Below are 13,292 nucleotides of genomic sequence, written 5' to 3'. Positions count from 1 at the left end.
CTCGATGTGGATCTTCCACAGGGGGACTGACGGCGAGACGTACAATATCTCCTCCAATGACCACGTACAGATCCGAGAGGTGGCGGAGAAGATACTTCGATGCTTCCATCTCGATGGGACCCGTGAGTTCGACGACTGGATCGAGTTTGTTCCGGATCGCCCGTTCAATGATAGTATGTACTGGACCGACGATTCCAAGCTGCGTGCGCTTGGATGGAAACAGCGGATGAGTTTCGACGAGGCACTACGGGTGACTGTCGACTGGTATTGTCGGGACAGCGAGGGCTTTTGGCCAATGTGTGATAGCTCGGTGAGTACCGTCGCCGTTGATGAAGATATTGTTATTGCCGAAGGCAACCATATTCGAGCTGTATAGACGTATTATGTGCACCGCCTGGTATCATGAAGATAATCGCATTATATCGTTTCGTCGGCTATAAGTATCTTGAATACTTGTTATGGTTCGCGTGAGATGAAATCTATGCGGGGGGGTATATATGTGTAAAGTCCATATAATATACGCTATGGAAATCTGCGCAGGATCACCTCCCAACAGCCTGATTATTATGGGTCTAGGAACCAACACATGGCTGGCCGATCTGGGGCGGCTTTGATATAATATACCTTAATATAATAAAACCCCTGCTATCAAGTGGAGGAAGCGTTAGACAAGGCCCATGCTGACTCGCTCTGCACCAGCAGAGATCTTGGACTCTACATACTCAATTCTTTAGCTCAGGACCGTCTCCCATTCATACTGATGTTTTTCACGCAGCATATGCATATCCTCCCTCACCTAGCGATCCGGAATAGAGGAAAAAGGGGCAAGGCCCCCTCACACTCTTTAGTCGCAGCCGTCTGTCCGCCTCACTTTGAAAAATCTGCTGGAAGCAAGGGCACATCACAAGTGGGCCCGGATAAGACCGGCAGATTGGCATTATGAGATCACTAGTCTTTAAGACGAATTCGCAACAGAGGGGTTTTCGACCGTTCCCGCGAATAGTGGAGACGCCGGGCGTGTCTCGGAAAACGTCCGGCAACAGCAGACACGGTTGACAGCTTCGCCTTTAATTATAAGCTTAGGGCGGTCCACGGGCCAAAGAGCCGGCGCTGATCGAGCCAGAAATGGAGCTAATGCCGACACCCGGCGTGCCAACATCAGTCCATATGGTGGTCGATTGGAGATCAATCCCCAAAGGTGGACGAATACGAGACTCTGTTGGGATTTACGTTTTCAGATGGGAAACCCTGGAGGGGCAATGTGCCGAAGCGATGTGGCATGTGTAATCTCCTTCGGTTTATGATATGAGTCTGGCTTCGCCTAGGAATACGAGCTGAAATCACACACCATCGAGGCACTTCACAATATCAAAAAAATTTTCTCAGAATGGCGGCGACACAGACCATCCAAGTTCCCCACCTGGGCGGAATCAAGGCCGCTACGCCCTCTCCAATGACCACTACGACCCGTCAAAGCCGACATGCGTTCTGATCAATTCTATGTGCATGACTGTCTCGCTCTACCATGATCAATTCAACAATAAGGAGCTGACCGATGCGATGAACCTCCTGGCCATCGAGCCCTTGGGTCATGGCGCGACCAGCTGCCCCTCCGAGCATTTTACCTACTGGGATTCGGCCGTCATGGCGTTACAGGTCATGGATCACTTTGGGATCCAGAAGGCGTTCGCCCTGGGAACAAGCCAAGGGGGGTGGATGGTGACGAGGATGGCATTACTCGCACCGGACAGGGTAAGTTCGAGCTAATGCAGAGCCGAATTTAGTTCCTGCCAAGCCCAATAGGATTAACCTCGCATGTCACTAGATCCTCGGTCTCATGCCCCTGGGCACGTCCATGGATTACGAATCAGCCGATTCTCGATCCAAGGGGTGCTGGGACCCCGCAGCCAGTCTGACAGCCTTCTATGACAAGTGGACGAGCCCTGGCGCCACACCTGACTTTGTTGTAGATGATGTTTGGTGTGGGCTGGTAGGAGGCATTGGCTTCGGGGCTGCGGCCACCGCAGAGAAGTCTGCATTCTGGACTAAAACCCTGAAAGAAGTATACCAGGGTGACGAGGGACGCAAGAAGGTGCGGATGGCACTTAATTGCCTCCTGGAGCGTGACGGATTGTTGCTCCGACTGAGGGACATCAGATGTCCTGTTTACTGGCTACAGGTGAGTGCCAAATCTAGCTCCAATCAGTCCTAGTGTGTGATCTGTGCGTTAACCGATAGACAAGGGCACGGAGGATACGCCGTTTGGGACAACAGTTCCTGCGGAACAAATCAAACTTTTCACTGCTTCCCCAGAGGCCAAATTGGTCATGATCGAGGGCGGTGCGCACTATCTCAATGCCACGAACCCGAAGGAGGTGAATGCGGCACTCTTGGAAATGGTCACTAAGTATCAGTGAAGTGTCCCTGTGTAGGCCTTGCCGAGAGGTACTGGATTGACCAACGTTTCTATAGAAGAGAAGTGCTTGGGAGAATCAAGGACTAGCCATTAGGTGGCGTGTTCCAATATTTAGCCTGTAATAGTTATTATTATTATCAGTTACCGGTTTCTCTATACCCAGTTAATTAAATATTGGATAGCACAGCTCGGTAATATAGTCTAACAGTAAACATGCTATATATACAATTGATTTCGGTCGATTCTATATTATATAATCTACGCAGCTTTGGTTGTGGTATTTTTGTCTCCTAAACAGGGTTGGGTTAATGTTGCTGGCTAAGCCAAGGTTCCAAGCTCTTTTTTTCTATATCATCCAGAAATGGTAGAAGAAGCCCGCTTTTGTACTTGAACTTCTCACTCAGCCAGAGCCTACCTGGAATTTTAGTGATCTATTCTTTGTACCTGCTGCATCCTAAGTCATACCCCTTTTGGATTCACTTTTACGTGCAGATTTATCAAGTAAGAGATCTCCCCGATCCTCCATGCACCCATGGCTAACAATATAATAGACTCATTCCCGAGAAAATGGCAACTCCAATCCCGAGCAAACTAATTAACCAGCTCAATTGTGGCCATTGTGGTACACATAGCAGTGCGGGTATATCGACCCGCACCAACTGTGGCAAGCCATTGGGCTAAGCCTTTTTCCATGCCTTTCGGCAGGTGGTTAATATTGTCGCTTCGTATTTGATTCTTGGGTTCAAAAAGAGAGTAACAGATACCACTTGGATGTGCCGGCTACTAACATATGACATTCAGTTATCAATGGTCCACCACAAAAGTCAATGGCACGCGGGTGCTCCCAGAAAGTTTGCAACAAAGCTTTTGTGTATAGATACCAAGGATCCCCCATCAAGTATATTGTTACCATGCTACAATTCTATTGTCTTTTAATAGCTTAAATAAAGATGGCTGAGCTCAGTGAATACATGAAAGCACACCCACGCTCATTCTAACCAAGATAGAAACCTTTAAATCCCGTCAAGCTTACTGTTGTTGATACCAACTCGTGCAAGTGGCACGACTTGCCGGTCGACTTCATGAAATGCGCCATACAGGTTATGCCATTAATCAATGATACGGAGTCGGGCATGGCAATAGTCAAGGCCAGACATCACCGGGGCGTATGTGATCCTTGGCATAGCCATCCGTGTGCCCATGCATTGTATGTCCTTGAGGGCACACTGAAGACGCACCAAGGCAACTATGAACCGGGACACTTTGTCGCATTTCCAGAGGGAGGGGTGATGATACATGGAGCCACCGATGAGCAGGATTGTGTGGTCCTCTTTATTACGAATAAGAAATTCGAGATCCATTTTGCGGGGGACAAGAACAATCCTAAAGCACCGGTGCTGGCCTCTGGTTAGATTGCGAGGTTTAGAGTCTATATTCAAAAGATTGATTGCCTTAAAAATGGATTCTTAGATATAGCTACCGTAGCTATATCTCGAAGGCAGCTGAATGAGACAATGAAAATCAGATATTTCGACAGAAAGAGTCCAGATTAATTCCGGTTCTAGACAACATATACTCTCGGGCTATTCCCGTCTAAAGGAGATTGCCTCGGGGAAGGAATTCTCAAAAGAATCAACAGTTCTAGCTCCAGCAGTCATACATGTCATATCCACAGTATGCCCAGGTGGCGAGGAGAAGTCTACTGTTGGATCAGCGAAATTGAGTTATATTATTTTAGGGTTATGGTTGTAAAAGTCGAGGTGAACTATATTAAACTCTGGCTCAAGAGGCTCAAGTGTTCTCTCAATTGCCTGTGTGCCAAGGGTCTGAGGGTATTTATTATCAGTTGAGGCAGAGTGTAAGCTTCTGTCCAGTGTTGTTCCGAGCCAACATCCAAGAGATATGGAGATAATATAGGACTTGCGCCGACGATATCTGCCGGAAATTGAGTTCTCTTGCCAAGCTCTGCCACTGGCTGGGGCTGGGACAATATGTAGCTATACTTATTGGAAGTTGAGAATTATCTTTTTGTTGTCGCGTAGTCACTATTTTCAGCCCTGATTTCTCTCTGAGTTTTTCTGGCGGACACAAAATAGCGGTTGGAGTACATAGAATACCGGAATGGAAACTGAGAAGGGTCTTCACTATACTATTTGCGTTCGTTTGCTCTGATACTTTCGTAATTGTTTTTCTTTGTAGATACTCGACTGTGTTATCAAGGTCCTCTCTGAAAGGCTACTCTCATCCCAACTGGCTATATTAGTCTTGAGCGATCCTGTATCCAATGTTGAATATTTATATAGTATCGGGAATAGAGAGAAAGAACAGCGGACCGAAGATGATATAATTTTTATTCGGCTTTTGAAAAATTGAGCTAGTCTTGGATCTCTTTGTATAATTTTCTTGTATATATTGAGATTGGAGACAGGCATCATAGGTGACACCAGTATTTATCGTAACTGGAGAATCCTCGAGAGGTTCTGAATATCCGGTCAAAGAAGTTCATATAAATTGTCTGATCCTCCGAGAGTAGATATTCGACATCGTCTTCTTCCGATTGAATACAGAATCTGACAGCTTGCATTATTTTCTAACCGAATCATTGTAAACCAGGGCGGTACTTACGGCAAAGGGGAACCATTTTTGGTAACACGGAAAACTTGTTGAGATCTCGCAGGATTAAGCCAGGAAAATAACTAACAGGGCTTGGTGGGTACAGAATAGTGGTAGTACTTTTGACGTCGTGGAAGTTACCCTGTGGAATATTCTCCGTATTTTTCTCTAGGCAGAACCACGTGGATGATCCACCATTCAGTGACTGGCCTAAGGAGGCAAGTGGAGTCGCGGAGCAGCTGCCCAACCCGGTGTAGGCCAACGGTGACCTGACAAACCCTAAAGCTACCAATTCCACAGGTTTGTTGACCCCAATCCTGGATTTCTAGAATACTTCCCGAGTCCATGTCGATCCACAAATGCAGGGGATCCACTTTAGGACATGTCTCATTCCATTGCGGAGGAAGATTTGCTTCCGCGAATGAACAGTTCGACATACGACGCAAGGGGGATTCCCAGGGCTTGCTCATTCGCCTATATTAGACGAAGCATTGCTTCCCTCGCCTTTTGCGAGTCGGTTGCGCGGTATCCGGCCCCATGGTACTGACTTGCACCTCATGGTGAATGATCAGGACGATCTTCAGCAATGGTCGATAGCCACCACGGCCTCCGTCACGGTGCTGGCGTTCGTGACGGTTTGCCTTCGACTGCTGGCACGGTATGAAAGGAAGCAGAAACTATGGTGGGACGACTACATGATCATATTTTCCATGGTGAGTTCTGAAATCTCTGTACAATATCCTCTTAACATCATTGACTGTCGTTAGTTATGGAACCTCGTCGTTGTTGGGTTTATTTACGCCATGATCAAGGAAGGAATGGGACTTCATGCCGACAAGATCCCAACCAGTAACGTCGTCATGGTTGCGAAGTACCTAGTTGTGGCCGAGATTCTTTACGTATTCAACCTCGTCTGGACGAAACTCAGCATCCTGCTCATGTACTACCGCATCTTCCACTTCCCTTACTTCAAGACATGGGCATACATCATCGGCACCTTCGTCATTCTCTGGGTCATCTGCATCACCTTCCTCTTCATCTTCATCTGCGTCCCGGTCGAAAAGCTCTGGTATCCGCAGATCCCAGGCCGCTGCATCAACCAAGTCGGCACATGGATCGCCAACGCCGTGTCAACAATCGCGACCGACATCATCATCCTGCTGCTCCCGATCCCACAAGTCTGGAAGCTCCAACTCCGGCTTTCCGAGAAAATCGCCGTCTCAATCGCATTCAGCCTCGGCTTCTTGTAAGCCCTCCCTCCATCAGCATTGTCATCCATATCAACCAATCTAACCCTCTCCACAGCGTAGTCTTCGCCTCCGCCTACCGCTTCTCCGTCCTCTTCACCTACTCCGCAACCGACTCCTCCTACACGCTCGCGCCAACCGTCGGCTGGACCGCCATCGAAATGTCCGCCGGCATCGTCTCCGCCTGTCTCCCCACGCTTCGCCCCGCCCTCCGCTTCTTCGCACGCAAGCTAGGCCTCCACGGCCGCCTACCCGCCCTGTTCCAGAGCACAACGGCCCAAACGACCAAGACCTCGAATCCCGCAACCGGCCCGGAAGACAGCACCTCCACCATACTCCAGCACCCGAAACGGCACTCGTTCTACCACCTCCCGGACGAGACGGGGGAGCAGGGCACGTCTTTCAGACCGGACTATGTGAATACGTACACGAATGTCCTGGGGCCGCGGCTAAGCGGGCGGTTGAGTGGAGATGAGATTCCTTTGAATGGTATCCGCGTGGATCGGGAGTTTACGCAGACTAGTAAGCGGTAGGGCTTTTGGGGTTGGTTGCGTTGTAGTGTAGCGTACTGTAATGAATGATAATGTTAGGCCGTTTGATATCTCGTGTTGGTATGTATGTGGTGTGTATGGAACTAGCTACTAGCTGGCTACTAGCTACGAACTGCTGTGGTGTGGGCGTACATTGCCTTTGTGTTGCATTGTTGCATGGACAAGTGGATTGTACGAACGGGAGACAAGGATCACACGGAATACAGATTCCTGCTGGCCCTTGCAAAATAGCCAGACTTGCAAAAGAGGGAGAGAAAGGCAGATAGAAAGGAGAAGACAGAAAGACAGAAAGACAGTAATAGAAAGAAATGTTGATACATGAGCTTCTAACTCAGTGTGAAATAACTTTCTCCGCAGTAGGTGCGGAGTATGAGGTATCGCTTTATCTTGCTCATGAATAACGTTCTATTGTTTGATTGTGTGCCCTTTAAACTTGTCTTGGATGCTTCCATTCTTTGTTAACCAACCGAGGTATAAGCAGGATCTGAGGCAGCTAATGAAATGTTAGCACAGATAGCAACATTCATTTAAAATATACTCAGACAAAAGGACTGTTAGCAGATGGGACTGCCACCCTGAGGAATATCTTAATATTGACTCTGCAATGAAGTCTTTGTGTCATCACGAGGCTTAGGCCCATGTCACGGCGGTGGATATCACTCTACTCACATGCTACAATGCTGTTACCGTCCATATTGGTACAAAGCCACTATGTCGATTAATCTAGCTCAATGCCGATGATTATAGGAGATATGGACACTACTCACATATCTAACTATGAAGCATTGGCAAGTTCTCCGGGTAGGCGCACTTTATAGACGGATTGCTAGTCAATAACTTAGAGTGCAATTGCACTCTATTCGCATTCATTGCTAGAGGCTAAAGAAATCAAAGAAGAACTATTTACTGGATGCAAAACAAAGTCTCATGCCTAGGAAAGGTGTGCGTCTTTGACGTATATTGACGGCGAGTGGTGTGCCTTCATGCAAGAGCCAAAGTGCATACTATGATTCACCATGGACGTGACTTCTAACGTCCTGATCCATGGAGCACGTTCCGATTCCACGATCCATCGCAATACTATTGAGCACATCCATTGAGCTCAGTTTGAGTAAAAGAGCCATACATATGTGGTGTTCACACTTCTTCCTTCCCCAGATCGTGTTCTCTTTTGTTTCCTTACATATATAAGCAGCTACAGTAGCCATAGTTGAAGATAGCTTTTAGGATAAGAACGAATACATCTACTTAGCAGAACTACCTTCTGAAGCCTTCAACTTCCAGTGCCTACATCTGTTTAGCCCTTTTGCAGTCACCTACGCCGAGACCAGATTAATCCTCTACAATGGCCCCACGCGACATCTTCCTCGTCTCAATACGACGTACTACGAATATACGTGCCCACTTTGCAACTTGGGTTCCCTCAGCAAGCGATCCGGAGAAGGGCAGATTGATTGAGTTCGTCGGTACACCTATGGAGGGCTTCAAGCACCAATTCAGGCGAGGCCATGCCCCGACTCCAATCAGCAAGAAGTAAACTATGTGGCCTATTGGCGCGGTAGTCTCTGCACACATTTACGACTGGCCGCATGGGTTTACCGCTACTCATGAAGATCCCAGGGGAGATCTTGAGACTACCGCCTGCCAAGTTCCAGCTCCCAGGGCCAGTGAGAACTTTATGGCTCCCGTTAATGATGTAAGTTCTTTTCTTTCACCAATGAGCTGCAACTGTCACTGATTCATGATTCAATCCAGACCACCAACAAAAGATGTCAAGAGTGGATTATGGAATACGTGAGGCTCCTGGTTGACAAGGGATACATTGATGCGGAGGCGATTGATGTTGCTAATTCTAATCGTGACCCTCCTACTCATGGTATTGGTCTACGGCCAGTAGCTTCACGATCTGGGAATTGAGATTGACAAGAATCGTGATAGTTGTTGGGATCCGCAGTTTCCTTTCTTACGTTAATAATTTGGGTATAATCGATTGCCGGGCTAAAGAATAGACCGAATATGCGAAACATGATTCATCTGTAACTGAAAAACCATGTAAAGCCAAGCATAGCAATAAGCCTGTCTCTGTAAGCACTTCCTAGTGAGTATATGAGTTAGCTGAGCTGCCACGCTACGATAATCTTAGCCTGTTATTTAAGTCTATCAAGTCGAAGAGGCGAGGAATTAGTTGCACCGCTGGATGATAGTTTTCCGACTACTGGATGGGCTTTGATAATGTCGAGAGGCTATTCGAGGGTAAATAGTGTACTGCTGGAATAACTGTTCTATTGCGACTCAGGTCTTTTAAGAGCATTGAACAAAGGCTGCTATGCCACCACATACTTATAAGTAGGCACCTCAGAACGTAGATTAAGAATACGCGCCTATTGCGTAGCAATAATAAGCAAAAACTTCATCCAGTTCCTTTCGAGGCTCCAGGAATTCGGCGACAAAGTCCTCATGCCATTCGTCCCCCTTCTTGCAGGTCCAGCAAGCTCTGCAGTATTCCCAGTAATCCGGATACCATCCCGATTGCGCCCAGTCCACAATGACAATCTGAACTGGGTCGAAGGAGGATACGATCATATTCCCCTTGTGTAGATCCGCATGGGTGAATTTGATCTCGTCAGTATCTGGAAGAAAGCATCGATATGGTTTATCACTTCTCTGGCAGAGGAATATCGAGGGTAGCAAAGCAAACCAGTCGTTGAACTCTTTGGCACTGGGGATCGGGCCAGTTTTCGGTTGATTTTTGAAAGTGCGGCCTAGAGGATGCTGCCGATTGATTGATCATGACCAGTGGTAAGTTACTGAATATTAAAAGGGTTTATTACTTTCGGTCCTACCGACGAATGGATCGGAAGTGTCTTGCTTAAGTCGTCGCAGATTCCCCATGATCCTTGACAGCTGATCAGTGATGGCCTTCTTCTGTGTAGTGTCCAAACACACCCGGCACTCCTCAAGTGTTGGTCCTTTGATCAGCTCCATATAAATGAACACAAAGCCTTCATCATCAACCCGCCAGCCAAAGACCTCAGGCACTGGAACATCGTTCTGAAAAACCTTTTTGATCATCCAAAGATTCACCGCCTCGATAGTTGTCACATCAACGCCAGATTTGACAATCAGGTTAAGATTCTCAAATCTGACGGGCGTTATTTTATAACGGTTCCGAACATCTGGGGATATCGCTCTCACCTGGTCGGGTGTTGGGAGGTGGCGGTTTGGGGTCTTGAAGAATGAGCTATCGGTAAAGTCGATCTCCTTTTTCGTGGCATCGGGCAGCTCCAAGGATATCAGCTGGTCTCCCAGTCTATATGTAACCATGTTGAGTTCTCGATAGCAGGGGAGTTAACGTTGGTTGTGGTGATCGGCAAGGCAGTCAAGTCTGGCGGTGGTACTAAATTTATATAAATTCGCTGAAATGGCTGCCTTTGTCTCTTTCAGAGTCAGACTATTCTTTTCTACATACTCGAAAGAAGACTATTCTTAGACCTTTGAAGTATTAGATATAAAGAATCAACTACTTCGAGTCCCAATATGAAAGAGAGCCAAGGCTTAGCATAAAGAGCTTTATGATATTTATATATACATATTTTCTTTACATAGGTAGTCAAAATCCACCATCTTCTTCCTCGCCTGAGCAATGAAATTAGTAGGAGGACCGTTCATTGTTGCAGTCCTGGTGCATAACCAACACTACCTTGGCTCGAAGCGCCAAAGTACCAATGCGAAGCCATATATTCTCCCATACCTCAGACAATTCTTTCTCTCCCTTGGTCGATTTTCTTTATAACTACCTCTTGTTTCGATATAGCCGTATGATAAAATGCGTCTACTAAACACTCTACCATTCAACTGGTGGAATTCACGCCGGACCGTATCCCCAGATATGCAACATCACACCGAAAAAAGAACTTCCTCATGGTCAAAGGTCCAAGGAGCATTTGCGCGAGCGCGGTCAGATGGGCTTGACTATATCTGGATTGACCCCTGCTACATCGTCAAGAGAAGCAGTGTGGAGCTATCCGAGGAGATCATGAAGCAATCAGACGATCGGCGTGTTAGATAAGAAGTTCGACGCCGTTCAGGTTTCCCTGATCTCCCGCGGTCTGCTACCAGATATGCTACCAATGGGACAAAAAGCCCCACTGGACGATCTCATTGTGTCTATATGTCTTTAGCAGCAGAGGATGCCATAGGATTCGGTCCCGGTTATTACTCGCTATATATCTCCATAGACGAACAATAACAGTAAATTCCATAACCAGCTTACTCCTCCCAAGAACCATTTCCATACAAAACAACCTACGAACTCAACCTCACAACCCTCGCCGCCTCGTCATGACACCTCCCCAACCGATTCTTCCCTTTCCAATTCGCCTCATCCTGAATCTCAACTGAATCCCACCTCAGCCCAACCCCCCAAACACGATCCCTGACACTCCCCTCCACAAACTTCCGCCCCGCACTCGCAAGATACACCTCCCTCAGCGCCGAATCCACCTCCGCCCTCGCCACACACCCAGCCGTAACAATCACCTCACTGGCATATTCCCACACATCCTCACGAAACCCCTCCGCAGCGCGCCCCAACGCCTTCTGCACCCTCGGCTGCGTCGTCCTCAGCACACTCGCAACCGTCGACTCCCAAATCGCTCTCTCCCGGTGCACTCCGGCGGTGGCTCAGAAGCACTCACCGCCACGGCTCTCACAGCCTCGAACTCCTCATCGCAGATATCAACACCCGAATCCAGCCCGGGAATCTCTTCGAATAACCACCCCTTCATCGCCATCATCCATTGCTCGCCGCAGGTGAATGACCATGAGCGGATTAGTCGTGTGACGGCCGCGTTTGGCGAAGGGTGCGGGATGCCCAGAGCGTCTAGGTCTGGTAGACACAGGGTCAGGGCTCTGTGGCCTGGGAAGCGCGGCGTGCTGGGGTGCCAGTTTGAGAGGGGGCCGCCGTGGAAGAAGATGTGGGTTTGGGTTGTGGCTATATGGGGGTTTCTTTTTAGGGGGTCTTTTTTGTTCTTCATCTTGGGTGGGTTTTGTTCTGAGATCTTTGCGTGGCATTCTGTTGGTGTTGTAGTTGTAAGTGTGGTGGTATAGTGGTGTGATCGTAGAGGTGTTTGGTTGGATGTGCTGGTGTTTATAGCTCTGGGGTTTGAATTAGGGTTTTATGGTGACTCGTGAGTTCTGAGCCGATTACCCAGGTAGGTAATGTAGACTTCGTATGAGATGCGAGTCATCGGTTTGGTGTTGTTGATCCGTTCGTATTTGTGGGCTGGTGACTCATGAGGTGATGTTAATACCCCTTGATTCAGGCTGTGTTACTATACAAGACACACCTTTGTAGATCTCAGCGTATATGTATCCATTTGGATGCGAGGTACTATGCATATTTATATAGCATGTTCAGATACTCCACAGCATTCCAAGTTGGATCAGGATGATTTGAAAATACGGAAATATTTTCCGTGAATTCTATACACAATACATATCGCATCATATTGACTATCGCTAAAGCAAATTAACCTCACAACACCTCATACACTATTCACCTGCGCAACAAGTTCAAGACATCAAGCACAAGAATCCGCCTGCATCCTCCTCAATTCCTCGACCGCCCTCTCTGTCCCCCACCCCTCCCGCAACCCCCTGATAATAATCTCCTGCTCACTCTCGGGCGCCATACCATTCGGCGCCGGCGGCCTCCTATCCAGATTAGTAGGAAACGGATACCCATCCGCAACGGCGCGAACGAAGTTCTCCAGCCCAGCATCCAACCTGCCCCCAGCGTCCTGGAACGTCTTCACAAGCGCGTCCCAGCACTTCTCCACCAGCGGCACGGTATCAATACTCTCCATGGCCTTGCCCAGCCCACTACTAATCTGCAGCAAGTTGGCCTTGCGATGAAACCCGCCATCGGGGCCGGGCTCCGTCTCATTGCGCCCGCGGCATGGAACACAGCCGGGTTGAAGAACAGGCCATCCCCGAGGCCAACGGCAGCGAGACGTAGTTGTCCTGGAAGAAGGCGCGGAAGTCGTCGCGGCGCCAGGCCAGATAGCCCGGCTCGTAGGTCTGGCTGAAGGGCAGGAAGCGGGTGGGCCCGCTCTGCAGCGGCATGTCGCTGTGGGCGACGGCGCCCTGGAGCGTCAGATGCTGGCTGGCCAGCTGGATGTTGCGCGGGAAGGCGGCGCAGGTGTGCAGGTCCTGGAAGCCGAGGTGGTAGTCGCGGTGGCTGTCCTGGGCGGCGCCGCCGGGCTTGACGACATTGACTTGCGCGGTGACGCGGTAGGCCGGGCCGAGCCAGGTTTCGCTGACTAGGCGCAGCCACGGGTTGGAGTAGTAGGTGATGAAGGAGGAGGGTCCTCGAGTGCGTGCTTGCTGAAGGAGTTCCAGATGCGGTCGTTTTTGCCGCTGGCGGCGAAGTGGTCGCCTTTCGTAGTTGCGGTGGCGCGTTCA

At 48.7% G+C, this 13,292-nt stretch overlaps 6 protein-coding genes across 6 annotated transcripts; 3 read left to right on the top strand and 3 right to left on the bottom strand.

The window, feature by feature from the left end:
- Positions 1-22: 22 nt before the first annotated feature.
- ANOM_011128 (uncharacterized protein) lies at positions 23-3,828 on the top strand (the record flags this gene model as incomplete). Its single annotated transcript, XM_015556384.2, has 5 exons — positions 23-370; positions 1,387-1,752; positions 1,826-2,179; positions 2,244-2,375; positions 3,424-3,828. Coding segments are annotated over 5 exons (1,605 nt in total), but the record flags the coding sequence as incomplete, so codon positions are not given.
- A 1,758-nt stretch (positions 3,829-5,586) lies between these two features.
- On the top strand, positions 5,587-6,809 carry ANOM_011127 (uncharacterized protein; the record flags this gene model as incomplete). Its single annotated transcript, XM_015556383.1, has 3 exons — positions 5,587-5,742; positions 5,797-6,275; positions 6,335-6,809. The coding sequence occupies 3 exons, from the start codon at positions 5,587-5,589 to the stop codon at positions 6,807-6,809; spliced, it is 1,110 nt and encodes a 369-aa protein (XP_015401319.1).
- Positions 6,810-8,172: 1,363 nt separating this feature from the next.
- Positions 8,173-8,744, top strand: ANOM_011126 (uncharacterized protein; the record flags this gene model as incomplete). The annotated part of the gene is made up of 3 exons (XM_015556382.1): positions 8,173-8,360; positions 8,448-8,523; positions 8,583-8,744. 3 exons carry the CDS (start codon positions 8,173-8,175, stop codon positions 8,742-8,744), a joined length of 426 nt encoding a protein of 141 aa, XP_015401318.1.
- A 450-nt stretch (positions 8,745-9,194) lies between these two features.
- ANOM_011125 (phosphotransferase enzyme family protein) lies at positions 9,195-10,151 on the bottom strand (the record flags this gene model as incomplete). The annotated part of the gene is made up of 2 exons (XM_015556381.1): positions 9,195-9,589; positions 9,671-10,151. 2 exons carry the CDS (start codon positions 10,149-10,151, stop codon positions 9,195-9,197), a joined length of 876 nt encoding a protein of 291 aa, XP_015401321.1.
- Positions 10,152-11,132: 981 nt separating this feature from the next.
- On the bottom strand, positions 11,133-11,863 carry ANOM_011124 (NADAR family protein; the record flags this gene model as incomplete). Its single annotated transcript, XM_015556380.1, has 2 exons — positions 11,133-11,438; positions 11,525-11,863. 2 exons carry the CDS (start codon positions 11,861-11,863, stop codon positions 11,133-11,135), a joined length of 645 nt encoding a protein of 214 aa, XP_015401320.1.
- Positions 11,864-12,409: 546 nt separating this feature from the next.
- Positions 12,410-13,247, bottom strand: ANOM_011123 (phytanoyl-CoA dioxygenase family protein; the record flags this gene model as incomplete). Its single annotated transcript, XM_015556379.1, has 2 exons — positions 12,410-12,769; positions 12,843-13,247. Coding segments are annotated over 2 exons (747 nt in total), but the record flags the coding sequence as incomplete, so codon positions are not given.
- Positions 13,248-13,292: the final 45 nt, after the last annotated feature.

This window comes from Aspergillus nomiae, assembly GCF_001204775.2.
Source record: "Aspergillus nomiae NRRL 13137 chromosome Unknown contig00616, whole genome shotgun sequence".
In the NCBI taxonomy this organism is placed as follows: domain Eukaryota; kingdom Fungi; phylum Ascomycota; class Eurotiomycetes; order Eurotiales; family Aspergillaceae; genus Aspergillus; species Aspergillus nomiae.
This window is presented reverse-complemented; position numbering and strand designations above follow the sequence as displayed.